Source organism: Ochotona princeps, chromosome 16 (assembly GCF_030435755.1).
Source record: "Ochotona princeps isolate mOchPri1 chromosome 16, mOchPri1.hap1, whole genome shotgun sequence".
NCBI lineage: Eukaryota > Metazoa > Chordata > Mammalia > Lagomorpha > Ochotonidae > Ochotona > Ochotona princeps.
The window spans coordinates 16,740,464-16,761,242 of record NC_080847.1 but is presented as its reverse complement, the minus strand read 5'-3'; the positions used below and the strand labels follow the sequence as shown (position 1 = coordinate 16,761,242).

The 20,779-nt window shown below is 40.8% G+C and overlaps 1 protein-coding gene across 2 annotated transcripts in view; it reads right to left on the bottom strand.

Moving 5' to 3' along the window:
• The window catches only part of CDH11 (cadherin 11), a 151,635-nt gene that overhangs the window by 36,897 nt on the left and 93,959 nt on the right, over positions 1-20,779 (bottom strand). For both annotated transcript variants that reach the window (XM_058674509.1, XM_058674510.1), the window contains exons 3-6: positions 11,377-11,775; positions 7,319-7,613; positions 4,689-4,808; positions 2,826-2,993 (exon numbers count right to left, since the gene is read on the bottom strand). In XM_058674509.1, coding sequence (XP_058530492.1) covers positions 2,826-2,993; positions 4,689-4,808; positions 7,319-7,613; positions 11,377-11,604 — 811 coding nt within the window. In that variant the 5' untranslated portion in view covers positions 11,605-11,775. The remainder of the gene's footprint in view (positions 1-2,825; positions 2,994-4,688; positions 4,809-7,318; positions 7,614-11,376; positions 11,776-20,779) is intronic.

The window sequence follows — 20,779 nt, the reverse complement described above, 5'->3', positions numbered from 1 at the left end:
CACTTTTGGTTTCTTCCTACCATGATTTTATTATTTTCAGATCTGCATCTATTTCTGTGATTTGATTTTGAATATTTTCAGTTTGGACCTATATTTAACTAAATTACATCACGGCATCCATATTAACTGACAAGTGTGAGCTAAGTCTCTGTCTGTAGAATGTTATTCACTGATACAAGGTGAAAATTGCGTATCATGAAAAAACTACAGGGATTTTAAAGGTTTTTGCACCAAAATAAGATTACCTTTTTCTGAAGTTTTCAGCAAACTTTTTTGAAGATTATTTGAAAAGCAGAATAACACAGAAAGAGAATAAGAGAGAGAGAAAGAGAGAGAGAGAGAGAGAAATGAGACATTTTCCATCTGCTAATTCAGTTTCCAAATGGCTGAGCTGGCCAGGGTTGGGCCAGGCAAAAGCCAGGAGCCAGGAGCATCATTGCGTCTCCCATGTGGATACAGGTACCCAAGCACTATGGACCATCTTCCACTGCTTTCAGACATATAAGTAGAAATCTGGATCAGAAGTAGAGCAGGGAGCGGCTTAACTCATTACGCCACAAAGCCAAGCCTTCCACAAACTTCCTGAAATATCATTATGTGAAGGTTTATTTGAAACTGCTGTAGTTGGTTTTCTACAAATATCATTCAAGTTCATATTTATGACACACTGCAATCAGTGCAACGGTGACAGTAGCAGTGTAACTTTTTTGTAGGAATGCCTATGAGCAAGGACAGCAACAGCTGCCTAGTGATAACACTGTTTGCTTCTTCCTCCCAGAATTTTTTTTAGTGTGGAGCAAGGAGCATGTGCCTAACAGAATGCTGTGCCAAGACTTGAGCTTATCAATGAAACTGAAACCTTTTGCCTGGCCAGAGAAAACACCTTCTTTTTGGGGGGGCGGGGGTGGTATATAAGAACCGACAGAGTTGCTTTGTAGTACTTTATCTCAGCATTTCTTTTGTGTCAATCATTGTCTTCAGATTGCTGTTAGTAGTCTTGGTGTCACATGGGAACATATTTAGTTGCCGACCTTGTACTCGCATTTACAAGATGTGCCACCTCCCTGATAATAAATCCATAGTCTCTACCAAAGAAGGAAAGGCCACTATGGTTAACCCTTTATAAATGGCACCAACATCACTGTAATCATAAAATACCTTTATATATGTGTGTGTGTGTGTGTGTGTGTGTGTATATATATATATATATATATACCGATACACACAAAAGCATATTTATGTTCAAATTCTGCTTTTTTTCATTGAGCAACTTACTGCACTTTTCATGGAAGCTTATTTATCTGTACAATGCATGCTACCAAAATGGTGACTATTTGTTGAATAATGGTGGTTGTAATTACAGTAATTAGTAACAACCTTTCAAAATCAGCTTTTCCTTTCAGTTGCCCTGGCAATCCTATACATTCTGTAGATCAGCCATAATCTCCCAGATAACAATGGCTAACACTGGTTAATAACATATCTCGTGTCATTATGAGATTTTATCCAAGCTTATTTAGTGCTAACAATACTCCTAATAATTAGGAACTGTGGAATACTGCATTTTCTAAAAATGGCCAAAACAATATGTCCCATCCCACATATTTTTCCTTGAAAATGACTTTCACAGTTCTCCCATTCAAGGGTGAGGTTTACACTAATTCCATTTTAAATCTGGGCAGGGCATGACTACAGTGGAAATTATGTTCTGTGAATTCTGAAGTAAATTCACAGAAAGCAGTATTATTTCTTCCTGGCTCTCTTGTGGCTCTTGGCTTCAGAAGCCAGCCCTGGGGAATCCCATGCTCTAATACCAACTTGATGGGGATCTGACAAAACCATCTTGGATACGGATTCGCCAGACCCAGTAAGCAGAATAGCCGTTTCCTCCAAGCCTTGTTCAAACAGCAGACTCACGGCAAAAACATAAGGGGTGAGCAATGTTCTAGACCACTAAATTTCACAGTTTGCCACACAGTGCTGAACAACTTATTCATATGATCAAGACTGGAAATAAGAACTCTGAAAGGAGCAATGTTCATTAATGACTAGATGGCATCACTAGTTCCCAGTAAGAGACCTGACAATGAAGATTTAACGTGTCGAGAATCAGAATTTTTATCTATTTTCTCCCACAACCTTCACTTTACTTAGTTTTTGGTGATGGTGCTGTTCTATCATCCTTTCATTCTGTTTTGTTTTCTTTTTTTATTGTTTTTTGATACAATTTAGTTGGCGGTGGGCTCTCCTCTCCCCCTCCCCCAAATTCCCTCCCCTTCCCTCTCTTCTTTCCTCTAGGTTCATAATGTGTGTCCATCGTGAATTTTCCCAAGTCCATCATGCTTCCATGGGAGTGTCTCCCAGCCATGTAGGAGAACAGCTTTTCTTTGTAGGTTAATTCTTGTATCCTGGAGCCCTAATGTAGGTACAAAGAGGATTAGGTCTTTGTTGTTTATGGGTAGTACCAATAACAGTTGTAAGTGGACACTGACTATCTCAGGTGGTTATAAACAATCCACCTATATGGATGGTTAATTAATGAATTACATCACAAGTTCTTGCTACATTAGGTGCAAGTAAGCATGAAGCAACACTGATTAACATAGAGTAAGACTCACATACGATATCTCTAGATTTGACATATTATATTGTATTATATCAGACATATGATATCTGACCTTTTTATAAGAATGCCATTAAAAGTTCCCAGTTATCTACATTTTTCTTTCTGAAACCCAGAGAAGCAGGAATGGAAAGGGGGAGAAAAAAAAGACAAGGAACTTGTTGCAGCAAAAGCCAAGTGAAAGCCACGCCCACCTACTTACTCAGTGGAAACTTTGGTGGGTTGTCGTTGACGTCGGTCAGTGTGATCGTCACTTTGGTTGTCCCTGAGAGTCCACCCATGTGCCCGCCCATGTCCTTGGCCTGGATCACCACATGGTACTCCTCCTTGGCTTCCCTGTCCATGTTGGGAAGGGCTGTCCTGATGATACCTGGAAGCATTAAATACATTGGCTTATAATGATTGTTAATAGCGAGAAAACAGAGGTTCCCAAGAGACTAAGTGGAATAAAACAAAACTACAGGAGTCTTTTCAGTAATTTAAATGTAACTTACAAAATTTAGGGTACATGCAAGCAGTAATCTCATTCTTCTCAGCAAGAAAAATATTACAAAACAAAAACCTTGACCCTTCATTGCATAGCTACACATACCTAAGCCCCTATTTCTGAAATGCCAGCATAACCCTTCTGAAGTCTATTCTGGTATACAACTTATACAAATATTTCTTCTCTCCAAATTAGTGTTAAGGGTGACATATTAATAATTCTCAAAAAGAAAAGCAAATGAGTTAATAAAGTATACACAATGCTTTATAAAAGTTCTACTTTTGCCCACCACTGACAACAAGGACAAATTAATGATTCAATTCTATGTGATCTCTTCATATTGCCTTGTGATTTCTGTGAAAACCAGGCTCACGTAAATCTCTAAGGAGACGTGAACTTTTCGCTGTGTAGATACAATAATATTTATGGCAAAAATACAAAAAAAGCACTGTTGATGCCTCAATTCTTGTCACTTTCTTACTCCCTGTAGTTTGTACGTTTCTGTACAATGCTGGAAATTTCACTTAACTTGGTAGGTACAAAATGGTTATTCCTAACCATGACTCCCTGAGGAATGTGAGTTACAGATTTCCACAGTCAAGAGTATAAATGAAGTCCTATATTTAAACTTGGTTAGCCTAGGAGGGCTAATGACAAATGATTGCAAGTAACTGGATAAAATATGTACTGAAGCAAAGACGGCTTCAAATAAATAAATACATAATATATTAAGTGAAAACTATATTAAGAAAAATCTGCCACGTTGAAATGCCATCTGTATACATACACACTGAAGCATAAGGGCTCTTCAAGAAGTTCACAGAACTATGTACTAAGAAAACAGCCTCAAACAAAATGACGATTCCAAATCTTATGCTCCAAAATAATACTTAATTGCATTTCCACGAACTATTTAAGGTCCCCTTATATTTGTGTGTGTTTGTATATGACAAATTTTAATTATAACAATAAATACAGATTATTTGTAAATGTCTTCAAAATACATATAGAACATAGTGTGGAAAAACAAGAGGAGCCTTATAGAAATAGGTTGTACTAGCAGTTCCAGAGAATTTTATTGTTTTTTCTAGTTGGGATTTGTTTTTGGTTGCTATGTTGATTCCATATTTTGGCTTGCACAGCCTCCTTTTTGAATGCCAACACTGGAAATACACAGCAGAGGAGAGGATATGGGGAATGTGCTCTCCCTGAACTTGAATTTGAACGTTAACAGCCTCCTCTAACACTCCCCGTCCTTCACAGTGGTCACTGATGCATGCTTTGAGGGCAGCCAGTTTTTACCCTGGTCTCCACTTCTCCGTCTTCCTAGGAGTTCACAATGTCAGATATTTCCTGCATTACTTTTGAATTTTAAGATTCCATTTGTAGCTGTGCAATGGAAAACATGAGCAGAAGCAATGATATAGCATTCTGTTTGCAGATAACTTGACACAAGGTGCATGCTTAATGGCTAATCCTCATACTAACTCTGTAAAATATTCCTCTTCATGTTTTTTTTTGACAAAGTTAAGAGTGAGCAGGTGTGAACCCTGTCATCACAAGGACATGCCTTGGTACCTGTTTGTGCCTCCACTGAGAAGTAGGGCTGTCCTTCAAGGATACTGTACACCAACTTGGCACTGTTTCCATAGGTAGGGTCATCTGCATCCGAAGCCGTCACCTGGATTACCGATGTTCCTTAACAGTGAAATACATGAATGAGCCACATCTCCTTAGCATTTCAATGTATAGGCTTGTTTACAGCATTCTAAGCTCCAGCAATGGCCCCACAATTATTCGGCAATCACAGCAAACCTTGCTATTCTTAGGAGTTAAAATAATAATATGAACATTAGCACAAAAACATTCTAAGGCCCATGCAATTGAAATGTTCAGTATATCAAATAATTAAATAAAAATCTTCCCAGAGAGTATAATAAATGGTAATTAATGTTGAATTGCTTTTCATGAAAGGACAGAGTGCAATCTTCCATCTGTAGAAGAGCAGTAAATACATCATTTTATTGTTGCTTTGCATGTAATAAAATTGTTGCTAATACTACATTTTAATTAATTTATGGCTATAAATATTGTGCAGAATGTTGTTCCCAACTGGTTTGAAAATTGCATCTTCCCACCTTAAAGGTCGGGTAGCCACCAGCAGACATCTGGTGGGTCAAAGGCAAGCAATCATGGGTTCCAATAAAGGGACCATGGAATGGAAACAAGATGGGATTCCGTTTTCCCGTGGAAAAATTCTCCTGACTCCTTGTTGGCTACACATAACAGGTGTCCAGGAGAGGCCCTGCTGAGATGCAGAGGCAAGAGAAAGGAGCAAACAAGCAGTAATCCCTGGCTCTCTCTGGGCAGGCACTGCTTGCGGGCACACTCCACGTATTCTGCCAGCATCCCTGGAGCAGGCATGTTTTGCACCCATTGTACTTGTGAGAAATAAGATGTGAGAGCTGGTGAAGCTTCTCATGTATTCCACAAAGCTCTTTATTGCCAAAGATAGGAAAGTAACACATCAAGTCACAAAACGCAGGTTCTTTCTGTGCGTTTCCCACAGAAGAGCAAGGCAGTCATTACGCAGACTCTGATGGTCCCTAACGTACAAGGTTGTCAGTAATATTCCTGTGGTGTAGAGATTAATATTACTTTTTTCCTAATGATTTTCACTACCTCACGCAAATAAACTTCCTCAAGTTTCTTCCTGATGTCAGGCATTATTCAAGGCAGTGGAGTTTTGAGGGGAAAAAAAATACCATCATGGCATGGTTACAGAAATTAGCGATTTTTAACATTTAATTTACTTCTAAAACTTCACAAACACCTGCATTTTACATCTAATTTGTTTCACTACCAGCAGCATTCACATTACTGTCATTTTATAGGTAGCAAAATGAAAACGAAGAAAGATGTGAGAAGTTATCTGGGTTCTTATATCTTATCACAGATGTAGCCATGACTTAAACATAACACTGTCTTTGGCAATAAGGAGTTTATTTTTCTTCACTATGAACGAAACCTTGGGTTTCATCACAAAACATCAGTGAGACCACCATGGTGAGAATCATTACAATTCCTCCTGATCATCTTTCTGGTGACTGTCTTCCAACCTCATCCCCCCCATCTTGGGTGCTAGTAAGCACCTGCTCCCCTCCCATATTTACAGACTGATGTCTATAGTTTCTCATTACAATCCTCAGGAAAAGATGGACAAATTAAAAACTATGCATAGAAAACAAAGGAGGAGAATAAGGTGGTGAGTGGCTTGGTCCGGCTTTCATGAAAACAAGAACTTGACTTTACATGGAAGATTATTTTCTTGCTTAAGAGGTGGTTACATGCACAGAGGAAGTAGTACCAGGAGTGTAGGGTCACTCGGGTCTCTAGCTTTCCAGATTAGGTTGGTATCTATTGCTAATCCTTATTTTTCTTTTTTAAAGTTGATGGTTTCTTCCTAGCGATCCTTAAAGTCATTTCAGTTCTGTATTACTTTCTCTTCTAACCAAAGTCTGTCTCAAAGATACACCTTTGTTAATATGAGACACATCTCTCAAAAGACCATGATTAGAGGCATTCTATAAAGCTAAATGAAAGCAATTTCCACAATAAGTTACTCATTGGAGAAAAAGCTATCCATCACCAATGTAGTGTATCTTCAACCCTGATGACCACAGAAGCATTAGTTAATCTTCTATGCCTTGGGTTTTCTAAACGCAAGATGTGATAATTGAGCCTACCTCACTAAAAAGATTAGTTTTTGCAAAAATTAAATAAAATGTCACATGTAAGTAATGAATTAGCATGGCACTTACATAGAAAAAAAACACAACATTCTACTACTTAACAAACATCAGTATGTTTCAGCATATATTATCCCTTTGCTCCCTTTTTACCCAGAAGGGGTCGAATGCTGAAAGAATGGATACAACAGGATCTCGTACACTTTGCCATAAGCACAAAGACCAGGTTACCCAAATTCAATCACATTCTTCCCACAACATTCTTATTTAAAGCCTATGAACTCAGATTTTAAAATCTGGTGGCTGCGTTAACTACCTGAAATTGCAGTTACGTAATGGTTTAGTTTCTTTATTATTTTATGACAGTGCAAATTCTACTTCCTGATCTGAACAGACACAATCCCACCCACTTGCCAGAAACAAAAGCAGGGATGGAGCAGGTTTCCCCAACTTACGCACCCACATTGGACCGCTCAGGCACATTGGCATGGTAGGTCTCATGCAGGAATTCTGGAGGGTTGTCATTAATGTCCTGGACCTTGACGATGAATTCTGAGGGTGGCTCCAGTGGCCGGTTAGTGTCTCTGTCCACTGCCTGAGCCATCAGTGTGTACTGGGCTCTCTCCTCTCGGTCCAAAGTCTTGGTTGCATGAATGTTCCCTGATTTGTCATCAATCACAAAAATGGTTCCGGCTCCTTCACCTGAGAGAATGTATTTAATGTTCCCATCACCAGAGTCAATATCGGAATGAAGCTAGGGAAAGAGAAATTGAGATTTATAATTCCATGGGGAGTGCAATGAGGAGACAGACTGACTGATGTACATGCTGCCTTGACACACAAACACACAGACACACACCATGAAAGCATGAAAAAACGCAGTCTTACAGAGTGGCTTTGCCTTGGCCAAGGTCACACAGTTGGGTAAACGGTGAGACCAGGTTTTAAAAACATTTAATTCTAAGAATTATATTTTCCTCCTTCTCTACACACATACAAAATATATAGACACAAACATGTATCTATTAACAATTAATAAGCATTTAGTATGATAAAATTTCAATTGTTCAGAACTTTTTAGAAAACCTGTTAAGTGTCACAGTCTGAGCATATGGTCTGTCTGAAGGAAGTCCACAAGCTAACCATAAAGGATGGGAATCCACGACACTGAAAGAAGAGTAAGCCTCCTTGAGTATCCTAAACTCTAGGGATGAGACAACACTGGCCTCAACCCTTAAGAACTCATGCTGGTGCCTTGACAGTCACTTCAAACCTTTCTAACTGGCTTGGCTCTTTGTTTTGGTAGTTAGAAACATCAGGGAGTCCAAATCTGATTTTCCTGCAACGGTGAACCCCTCACCCTCCTTTGGGGTCCAGTCTCAGCTTCTGCAGCTGTACTCTATTCTGAGTCCCTTGACCCTCATCACACCCTTTCTTGGGATAGGCATTGATTTCCCCTGTCCTTTTATGCTTCAACAGTAGCCTTAGATCTACCTACTGTGTGAGATAATCCAATGTACCCTAACGTGCTTACTCAAAAGGCATTTAAATTATCTCTATTAGAACTGTTGTCATTTACTATGAATAACAGTCATAATTACTTGACTAATGTATCCCCAAACATTAATGGTGCCGTAACTATTTTTGTAATATCAAGACCTAGAGAGTTTACCCCATCACAAAGTACAATTACACATTTCACGTTTGGAAATCTTCATATTGTATCAATTTCCCAAAATATACCTAATTGACTTCAGTTTCTATGAAATGCTCACTATATCCGTTCAGAGGGATACTGTCAGGTACAAATTACAAAGGCCATTTTGGTCACAGTCTGCAGTGTTTCTCAGGGAGAGAAAAAGCATATTTCCTTCAGGATTTGTTATTCATAGCAAGCTTTGTGTAGGCATGAAATTATGGCTAAAACATTTCTTACGAATAAGACTATGAATGAAGTATGAAGCTGTTTAGGAGCCTACAATGGCCAGATACAATCGTACTAATCTTCCTGCAGATGCCCTCAGTGAAGGTATGGCTCCTGCTCCCTCAATCCCTGAGCAACTTGTATCTGTCTATTCTCCACGCTTCAGACCCAGCACAAAATAAGGACTCAATTCTCTGAGTGAGAAATAAAAACCAAACACATAAATTCTGACTTTCAGGGACTTCCCTAGACAGGGACATTTCCTGGGAATTTTCATGTGTTACAGATGAGTTTGGCAAATTTCTTGGGAATTACACGGATGTATTCCACAACAGGCCAATCACTGAAATTTTTAGAAAACACGTTCCTCATTATATTTTTCTATCTTGTCTTCAGATTTGGTAATTGTATCTAAATCTCCTCCAACAAATGTGATCTATGTAAGTGACGATCATACTTCCTAGAGCCCACACAAGCAGCAGCTTGAGAAAGCACTTGATGCTATCCAGGGATCCCGCTGCTGAGGCTGACACAGCCAGTTCCCAATGCCAAGACAGATGACTTCTCCTCTGCACAGCACTGCACCACACAAGCTGTGTTTCCTACAAGAAACTCCAAAGCCTACGGTTTGCCAAATTTCACTTTAATTTTTCAGGGCATCTTAAAGCACTCAACCTAGAATGGCATCAAATTAGAGATTCCTAGCGAACAAACCACCAACTCCACTTGCCCTATTTATAGGGAACTGCCTCAGCACTATTTTGAAACAATGATCCACAGGACAAAATCACCTTTATGCTTATCTCCTCCATCCAATCTAACATGAGACTCATTTTCACATGACTGACTTGAGTATTTGAAACCAACCAACGATGCTGAGATTTTCCCTCATTCTCTGCCACCTGTTTTCCCTGATTTTTCTTTTTCCAGGATCTCTGCTGATAGGCATGATGACTGCTTGTTGCATAAGGAGGCCAAAATGTTCCCACAGGTCTTTCTGCAATCCCCCTACCCCTGCCCAACCTTAACCACTTGCTCCTGGGAAAGTTCCTAAAAATTCTCAGAATGTTTCATGTTCAGGTCTCCATATCATTGCTGTCTACAGCTTCTGCCCCGCCTGTGCCTTTCCTCTGGACACACGGCCCGTCTCCTCCACTCCGGGAATTCTAATGTCAATTCTTTCCCCGTGTTTCCATGTTCCAAGTCTACTTCTGCTTCTTTCCATTTTGTGTACAAATGAAATCCTTGCCACTTAGGACATCTTTTCAACAATACATAAACTGAAGCCTAAAGAATACTATTGAGACTCTAACAGGAATCTCCTCCCAAGTAGGGAGTAATCCAAACTTGGAGTGCTAGTCTGATGCTGGATATTGAATTTGCACACTTCAGCACACACCCCTTCAAACCTTTTATTGTCCCTTTCCTTTTCACTGTATAATTGCTAATCACAGTCCAGGTCACAAGTTAGTCCCTTGTTCTCTATATATATTAACCCATGTCTCTCTGGAAAATATGTATTCTCTCGTATTGAGTTTCCTCATTACATCACTTCTCATTGTAAAATTATTTATTTGTTTAGGGTAGACGTACTTGTCAAATTATTACTGCAACAACCAATAGTGGGCCAGATCTGGAGTCAGGAGACATGCACTTGGCCTAAATCAGCCACATAGATGGTGGGGATCTAACTACTCGAGCCCTATCTCATGCCTCCACTTGCTAGCTAGTAAGAACCTGAAACTGGGAGCCAGCTCTTCCTTAATCAACATGGAACATGCTTACCCCAATCCTGAACTTTTTAAGGTCAGGAATCATCCAAACCTAGTTAACAATCTGCCTATTACTCCATTTGCACACAGTAAGGTTTCATTTATATTTATAAGCATCCATTTCATTGCAGATAATGCCACTATTCTCTGAAAGAAAGCTTCTTGTGTTACCATAAATGAAGGCATTTTTTTCTAACATACTTTCAATGCACTTTGTAGATGTGAACTTTTATAGAGATACTCAGAGAATAGAAAACCTGACTAATGCTATGAATCCAAAACTTTCCCGCCCAACCATTACTGTTCCTATGGCAACAGGGAGGAGAACACGCCATCCTTATGAAGTGCATCTGTCCATCTCCTCAACCCTGAGCTCAGTACTGGCATCTGGAGACACAGGGACAACACTGCCACTGACTACCTACGGGGGGAGGCAGGCAAATTGGAGATATGTATGATAAAGAAAAGAAAGCTGTGATATAGATAGTTCTGAGGACACAAAGAAGGCTTATCCCAGATGAGCAGAGGGTTTGGTCCAGGATAGATTCCAGTAGGAGAATGGTTAAATAGATTGCAGACACTTCCATTCATTAGACACTTGTGCAACCTTTAGAAGCATGGGTTTTCTGGCACAGTGTTGAGTGAAGTACAGAAGCTGCTCCAATGTGAATAAGTCCAAATTTATAGACAGGACAGAAGCATGTGTATATGATGACTTTGGTATTTTACTGATGCTAAATCAATGGCAATTTCCCTCTTAGATTTTTTTTTCCGTAGTCCGGTGGCAGAAAGAGACAAAGAATACATGAAAGTAGCATTACCCTGCCCACGAGCACAGGGTCAGGACCAGTGTACTCCTCTATCACAAAGAACTGGTTCCAGACCCAGCCTCTCTTGGAGCGCTGCAGCACCTGCCCCTCCTTGCCCTTCTCATGGTGGCCGTGCAATGAGGGCCGTGGGTGGCTCCGCCATTCTGGACTAAATGCCTGGCTGTGGCACAACATGCCCAGGCACACCAGGGCAGCTTGTAAACAGTAGTTCTCCTTCATTTTTGGTTCTGTGGTAGGCACAGGCGATGGAGCTGGCTCTCCTTCCGGAGTCCGTGCGGCAACCTTTCCAACTGAGGCCTCCCAGGTGCGTCACTCAGCCCTCTCTTGGAATGGACTGTCTCCACTTGCTGAGCACATCACGTCAGGGATGCCTCCTTCCCCAGTCAGGTTCTACGAGCAGAGAGAGAGAGAGAGAGAGAGGTTAGGTTGGCTTCAGGCTTCATCCCCACCTTGTTACAATTTTATTAAATAAAAGCTTAGATGAGTACCTGTCCTACTACGTGCTGGTTTGGAATAAGGTAGTTTTTTAATTCAGTTTGCTCATTGTAAAATTAATATTAGAACCATACAAGCTGCAGAATCATCATAGTTATTAAATGGTAATGTGTGTAAGTCTCTTCACACAATCCCTACCAGAAAGCAAATGTTCTATATTTATCTGTTATTTCAGTTGGTCAGAAGTACACTTTGATTAGTTTGTGTAATAGGAAAGCAGTGCAGTATGAGCAGTCAGGAGAGGGACAGACTCCAACCTGGGGACAGTACTTGGCATGTACTTCAGGAATTTTTCTAGAGGATGAGATGGTTGGATTCAGTTCTAAAATGAGAGTTTTAAGATCATAAGAAGAACAATGGAATTACAGCTGGCATTGTGGTACAGGGGAGGGGTTTAAGCCACTTCCTGGTGTATCAGCATCTCACAGCCTTGTGACAGAGTGGATCCCTGCAGCTCCATGTCCAGTCCAGCTTCCTGTTAATGTTCCTAAGTGGACAGCAGCAGATGACCTAAGTATTCCAGCCTCTATCACCCATATGAGACTAGGATGGAATTCCAGGACACTGGTTTTGGCCTGGCCACAACTAGATGTTGAGGCCATTTGAAAAATGAACCAGAGAGTGGACCACCTCCTCTCTCTCTCTCTCTCTCTCTCTCTCTCTCCCTCTCTCTCCCTCTCTTTCTCTGTCTTCCACTCAGCTGTTCTCCCTTCAAATAAGTAAATCTTAACTTAAAAAAAAAAAGAAGGAAGGGGAAGAAATGCCTCACAGAAGGAACAACACATCCCAAATCCCAGAGGTTGAAAACATGGCGTGTCTCAAAATGCTCAGCCTGACTGCAAGGTGGGAGGAGTCGGGCAGGCTTCCATGCTGCTGCAGAAGACACTGGGACAATTCCGGAAAGCAACAGCCGGTTGCTGACATGCACTGGAGAAATGATAGGTGAGGTTATTTCTGACACACTGGTGATCAGTGAAGGTTGGGGTGATCACTCACAGCTATGTGGTCAATTCCATGAGCAGCTTGGTTTTATCTGGTCAGTTTCACACAAGAAGCTGAAGATCCTGCACAGCTTGGCAGTCTCCTATAAGATATCTGATAAATTCTCTCAAGCTAAATGCCTGCCAATGGTTCAAAGGTCCCGCCCCCACCCCCAGTACCAGATGATGCACAGGATTAGGGGAAAGCCTCTAGAATCTTCACCTTCCTACACTCCCTCAGGGTCACTCGTGTCCTCTCTAGTCCCATGAGTCTTCACTCCCGCCTCATGTTCCCAGATTCGACGTTTCTGGTCATGTAAACTTCATTCTCCCCTAAGGAACCCTTTGGATGCCTCCCCTCTCAAAGAGTCCCACACTTTTTTTTTTCCCCCTCTGGAAAGCCATCCTCCGAGTCACAGTACTGGATTCCAGAAGCTGACTGCTTCACCGTATCCCTGCACCAACGGGAAAGAAAATCAGCAAATGCTGATGGGGAGGACTCACGGATCCTGAGGAGGCATGAGAGCTCAACGCTAATGGTTCCAGATCAAACTAAAGCACCCTTTGCACATTGCCGGAATAGCCTGTTAATGAATAATTTGTTGCTGATTTGTATAGGGTGGGGCAGGGAGAAGAGAGACAGGAAGGAGAGAGTGGACCCTGCTAAAGTGGACAGTAACTGCATGTGGAGGTCACGTCACCATTTCTGTATCATGTGGTGTGGGGGAGTTTGGGCATGCCAATGCACTGTCAGAGTACCCATGGTGTCACATGATCTCTGCATTCACCTGATAAGCACTGTATGTCCACATGAGGCTGAACATAGAGTGGGAGACTGCACCTGTAAGCGCTCCCCTCTTTCCCCAAGTCCGGTAATTCAAACCTGGAGTTTTCCCTCAGCAGAAGATGCCTCAGCCTAACCGACAGAGATGTCCAGGAGAGGGCGCTGAGGTGCTTCCTCCAGGAGAGGAATCCACAAACAAACAGTAGCATGGCCATCTGGCCAAACAGGCTGGAGAACCAGGGAATTGGTGAAATTTCACCTTGCAAGCTGCATTCTCTATGATGGTCTCTGACTTTGCCAACCCTCACCTTTCAGGTTTCCTCTATTTTATGGCAAGATGGTAACTAGGGAAGCAGCTGATGTACAATCAATTCCAAGTGTCCATAAATATCCTCAACAATAACTTTTAATGGCATCGTGCTAGCCTCTCTTCAGAGAACAGAGGGTCTAGAGCATGAATATTTATTGTAGGCAGACACTTTCAGAAACATAGTAGACTGCGGAGGGGCACAGAGATTAAAAAGGCCATGTCATCATTTAGCAGTCTTCACCATAGACTCCAGAATTTTAATAATACATCAGCTGCTATTTCTAGCAAGCCAAACTCTCTGGAAAGACCAATAAGAGGGATAGGGAGAGATTACATCCTAAAGCAACAGTCAGCCCTTTGCATGGAAGTCAGAAAGCTGGAGATTTCATCAGATCATCTCTTGGAGATTCTGCCTCAGTTTCTATCAAATGAAACCAAATGTTCTACAAATGGCCTCCAGTGCCACACTCTCGGTTAGGATTCCAGGGAGAGAATGTGAGGTATTTCTTGGGATTCAGAAACTGATTCGCTACTAGAACAAGCACCTTGTACTGTTGAATGTTTCTTAATAAAAATTATTATGTCCAATATCTGAAACCAAAGCTAACTATCCACAGCATCTGAAGGTTTGATTTGAGCCACACAATTCCACTTGACACTTGATGCTGCCTCTATAGAAATTCAAGAAAGCAAGGGACAGAAAGAACAGATGGTGCCACAGGAATCCTGCCCATTTTGTACCATGCCAAGTATTAAGTGTTCATTCACATGGCGATAAATTATTCTTGCATATAAACTGTGAAGTGTATTTAAAAGAAAGGGTTTAATTAGAGTTGATATCTCTGCACCTCTTTCTTCTGGCTGCCATTTTGCTGTAAAGCACAATTATTTCTGACACCAGAAGTGCTGAAGCTAGATGACAACTTTTTTTTCCCCTTTATAAAATTCTTGCTTAATACTAATGAATTTAAGAGTTTCTGCAGGACCAATTAACAATAAAATTAACTCTTGCATTCAAAAGATTACCCCTTTTCTTCTATTGGAAGGAACACAAAAAACAGTTTGCCTTCATTTTATTTAAACATGTATTTACTTTCACTTTGAAGGGCAGAAAGCCAAAGAGAGAAAAATAAAGACAAAGAGATATCATCCCTGTGCCGACTCACTTCCCAGATGTCCTCAACAGTCAGGACTGGGCCGGAACAAAATCAGGAACCTGGAACTCAATCTAGAACTGCCATATAAGTGTGAAGGCACAGGAATTTGAACTACTGTCTTCCAAGGATGTGCATCAACCAGAAGATGGACTGAAAGTAGAAGATCTGACATATAATCAGACACTCTGAGAGTGAACGTGGTGTCTCAAGTGGCATTTCCCTGTCAAATGCCTGCTACCCAAGATGCTTTTCAAAAAGTAATTTATCAAGCTCACTGATTTTAAGTGATTAGATACATAAACTTATTTTAATGGTTAATTCTAGCTATCAATGAGAAGAACTTAAGGACATAATTTTGACTCTGTTGACTTTCAGAATTAAAATACATTCAGAAAATGACTTTTTAAACCATTGTTCTGAAAACTTTATAACCTTTATATTATCTCTTAATTTCTAGCTCAACCATAGGAATGGGTACCATGGACATTCTTACTTTAAAGGAAGCTAGAGAAATTAAACAATTTGAGCAAGGCTTGGCTTCTGGTGACAGCTGAGTGGCCATGTGATTGTTTTTAACCAGGGAGCAACAGCAACTTGAATTTCAGCAAAAATGGTAAGGACATTATGATTTAAAAATAGTTTACTAGACTACAGATAGATGGAGGGCTTCCATTTGCTGGTGCACCCTGCAAATGTCCAGGACGGCTGTGGCTGGGACAGGTTTAAGCCAGGAACCTGAATCTCAATTCTAGTGAACCACATGGGTGACAGAGACTCCTGCACCTGCACCACCAGCTGCTGTGCCTCAGGGTGCAAGTGACAAGGAAATCAGAATGGGAAGCAGAGGTAGGACTGATCTCTCACTCTCAGATACGAGAGGCATCCCAAGCACTAGCTGCCAATCACTTACTTCTAATGCAGGCTCTGACAGGATTAAGAGGAAGGAGGGAGACTGCGACCTAAAGGCCTAACCAAGCTAGAAAGAAAAATAGAAAGGAAATCATAACAATAATTAAAGAGAAGATAAAACAAGGTGACTGCCCATCAACAATATGGAACAAATGAATCCTTGCACAATGCAGTGTACAGTACTTCATTTCGGCTTTTTATTTGCAAGCCTCTGTTTCAAAATTTCTCAATGTGTAAAGAAAAGCATCCAATAGATTATTTTTCTTTTCTCCTCTCTCTTTTTTTTTGTCCTCTCTCTCTTTTAAAGAAATGTTTACACAATCCAAAGAACTGATGGATGTATTCAGTGAGAGAGACTTTGCCGAAAATCTCACATGAAAATTAATAGAAGACCGCCCTCCTAAGAAGACCTTGACATTGGTAATGATCACGGAAATAGATCAGTGTTCTAATTGGTTTTAATAAAGATCCCCTAGGGCGGTTTTTGAATAATCTTTCCATTAAAGCACTTTCCAGCAGTATGCCCAGATACCTAAGCACTGAGGTTTCACTAAAACATACAGGAAGACTTCATGACGGGAGCATATTGCTTGGAGGGGAAAATAAATGTTGTTGAAAGTCACAGGAGTAATAACATGACAGGAAAATGGATTTGCAAAACCACCAGCTCTAAGTGGAAGGTTCACCCTTCTGTCTTGAGAGCAGCTAGTCCGTCATAAGCTACTGTGCCTTGAGCATGAAGCTCTCCTTCTGTGCCTGCTTTTGTCTCCGCAAAAGAAAATGACATCTATGGGTGTTTAAGTATATTTGGGCTCCTGCTGGAAATTGTTATCGAGGAGAAAAAGAGAGACGAAAGAGCTCAGCCGACAGCAGGCAGATTTAGCTTCTCAGCTCTCTCCTCCCCACAGAGCTGGAAGGATCAGTCAGGCTGACCCACTCTTTTCATTTACAGGTAGCTGATTTACAGTTTAAGACAGGTTATCATTACATTAAGAATTTTGTCAAGGCCCACACCAGAACTCAAAACCCCATTTCTGTATTTGTAACCTCCCCTCGTTGGTGAGCTCTAGGGCTCTGGTCCCTCAACAAACATTGCTTTGTAACCAATCGGATTCTATTATGCAAATTAATTCAAGCATATTTTATTCCCAGTTCAGATCTCATCACTCAGCACTAAGCTGGTCTCTCCTTTCAAATCAAATCACAGGAATTTATGCTATGTCTGTGGAAATTATAAAGAATAGGGGAGAGGAAGTAGTATAAGAATTACTGAATCACAATCCTTCCCTGCTTTCTACTCTTAGAACACTGCATAAATTTGAGGTAATCACTGCTTTTCAGGTACAAAATGAAAAGCAGAGACGGCAAAAGAGTTATTGTATATGTTGCCTTGCTCTTTGATATCAAATTCAAATGTTAGAGTACACAACAATTAAGGCTCCTCATCAAAAACTAAGACAGTCTCTGAAGATGAATGGGAATTTAAAAGTAGCCACCAGCTAAGTCTGTATTTGCTTCTGGACAGATACAGACCATGTAAATTCAATTCTGGAACTGGCAAGATCATTCACTACCTCTGTCTGGTTAACTTAGGTCCAAATCCTATCATGTATGGGTTGCATAAATTTAACTAGTAACAATTTGCACTATGCTAGGTGAGGTGCTTGGTTTTTCTAGTTCCGGGCAGTATGCACTTTACTACATTGTCACTAAACTGTACATACTGTCACTGAGATTTTATCCAAGAGAAAACTGAGGTTCAGACAAATTGAGCAACCCACCCAAGTTCACCCATCAATTGCTGGTGATACAGCTGCAAACCACTTTTATATAACTATAAAACATGATGGCTTGCAACTATTTTATCTGACTCCCAGACTCTGAGAGTCCGGGTCCCTAGAGTTCAGCATAACAGGAGTGTGTGATTCATTTCCAACGACCAACTCAGCTCCAACACTATAATCTGTTAAATGTCACTTTCATTCATTTTTAAGTATATGTAAGCAGCCATTATATCCTTAGGGTCTCATGATCACAATCTATTATAGAAACCCAAATTAAGGTTCCAAGTCTCACACAAAAGTGATTATTTATCTCTTAGGGCAATTAAAGCATTTTCAAATGATAAGATGATTAAGTGCAGTATGTGCAAATGAATTTATTATTTGTGTTCTGTTCAGCCTTGAAGAAAGTCTTTTCCTCACTGTAATATTTCTAAATGTTAATTATTGTGATGAATAAAATAGATCAGCATGTACAGGAAATAACACTGTCAACAGCGTCATCACTGACTATGAATAAATGCTCTAAATGGATGTGTGGAAAGAGAGATAGATTTTATTTTCAATTTTTCTTTTGCATGAATTAAACTACCTGAGGTAATATCAGGGCAACGTGTCAATGATAAACAGACAGTTAACAATGTAATGTCATCTATAGTAATAAATGCTTCCTTCATCTCAGGATTATAAATACATATCAAGCTTTCTTTATTTGCCCATCCCTTCATTTGGCAGGAATTTTCACAGTACTGGTCTGGATGGGACCTGGGGAATATGTGGATATCAATACACCTTCCATCTGTCTTCAAATAATGATGAGGCTAAGATGTAACCAGGTAAATGGTGGTAGGATGTGACCTGTGCAAATGTCAATATACACAAGAACACAGAGGAACTGGGGACAACACTTCTATAGAAAAATCTATAGCATACAGTACTGTCTTTCTACACTTGCCTACTGCAGCCTCTCCCAGGCAAAGACCCACACAGACAGCCTCCAGCACCTGCAGTCTTCATGCCTATTCTGAGTCATGGCGGGCAAACCATGCCCAGTCCAAACAAAGCATGAGCATCCATGGCTTCAAACTACGCACCGAAATGAAGCAATAGGCTCAGGGTGACAGATGCTGGACAAGGCCAGAGTGAGCAAGCTAGTTCAAAAACAAGGAGAGGAGTAAGTGTTTGACTCAGCAGTTAACACCTACACGCAGTATCATAGTGTCTGGCTTTGAGTCTCCACCCTAGGGGACAGCAGACCCAGATTGAGTTCTGGGGCCTGGCTTTGCCCTGGCCCAGCCTGGCTATTCTGGGCATTTGAGAAGTGAACCAGCAAATGGAGTATTTCTCTGTGTCTCTTTTTCCCTCTTTGTTCTGTCTGTTGAATAAATAACAATAAATTCCTAAAAATGAATCCAAAGAGTGACAAATATGGCCACTCCTTTATTCTCTGACTCAAAGCATATAAAATGGCAAATGTATAACTTGTGCTATAAGGACTGAGACTGTTTGCTCCAGTCCCCATGGACACAGCTCCACCTGACTCATTTGCAGCATCCTATCCTTTGGATAATATTAAGCCCCCTGTACATAAACTAATGTGAATAAACTTTCTATTACCATCAAAACAGCCAGCCTGATAAACCAGGATAATCTGGAGAAAAATGACAGCTATCTCTTTTAGCCAAGGGACACCAGAGAAGATCATTTGTTCAAATGGAGAAAATATTTGAGATATTACGAAGGCCATGGTCATGACCCATGTGTTCTACAGGAGGTCCTGCCATCCAAGGCCTGTGCCACCTTAGAAAATGCATACTTTCTCTGCAACAAAGTTTCTCTTTCTGCAAGTTGAAGGCTGTGGGAAGAGCCTCTTACGGGTCTTCTATGCAGGCAGAAGCCTGTGAGTCTGTGTGGTGCTGACCAAGATGCCTTCCAAGGTGAGCTTTACATCTCATTTAGAAAGTACAGGACCCAACTGGCAGGATCATGCCACAAACTGTACCATTTACATAGTGTCCCACATACATAGAATGACCCTTAGGGTTGGACAAAGCAAACCTGTGAACACTCCTAGCATCAGGAATCAAACTTCACGTGATGCAAAGTGCAAATTCATTAAGGATTTCTGATCGGGAGACTGATGGGGCCTGAGCTGTCAGAGATGTGCATGAGACAGGGAAGTGAGCAGTGGCAGCTGCAACAGAACAGTCGAGATCATGGGCACAGAACACAGCAGACAGTAGAGGATGGGAGGGCTGTGTGACTCACTGGCTGTGGGACTCCTCAGTCTCCAAGGGGTAGTGCTAGGAGAAAAAAGGAGGTAAAGCATCAAACAATCCTGGTAGAGTTGCTGTCACAAGACACTTATCCGTGCCATGTCATCTGTATGTAGACATGGGCCTTTGCTGCTCACAACTGTAACACAGTACATGGCCCACTGCCTAGCAGGCGACTAAAAAGATAAAGCAGACATGTTGTCCCTTCAAAAAAATTATGTAAGATGTGACAGATTCAGAGAAAATGTGCATTAGGAACCAAAACAGACTTGTTGTTCATTACATTTCTCAATGAAATTTTTGGAGTCCCCTGCTATAAAATATAACACTGGATAATACTCATTTATACAAACCTCACAGAGGACTCCAGGGGCCCACTGTGTGTTAGAGTAAACAAACAAAACCAGCCTTATAGACTGCTAAATGCCATAACAGATGTGCCTGAGGGAGATGAGATAAAGGATATCACTGCTGTCCAATAGAAACAATGATTTGTGACTGAACACCTTTAAGAAAGCACACTAAAAAGTTTAACAATGAGCCAACATAATTTTAAGGATATGTTGCCACTCAACAGACCCTACAGTATAGTATATTCATGTATAGTCACTATATAACTTATTAAGAGAGCTGACTGAAATAAAGCCAACTAGCTCTTAAAATCTAGTGCACATTTCATGTTTAAGGTCTGTCCCGCTGTGG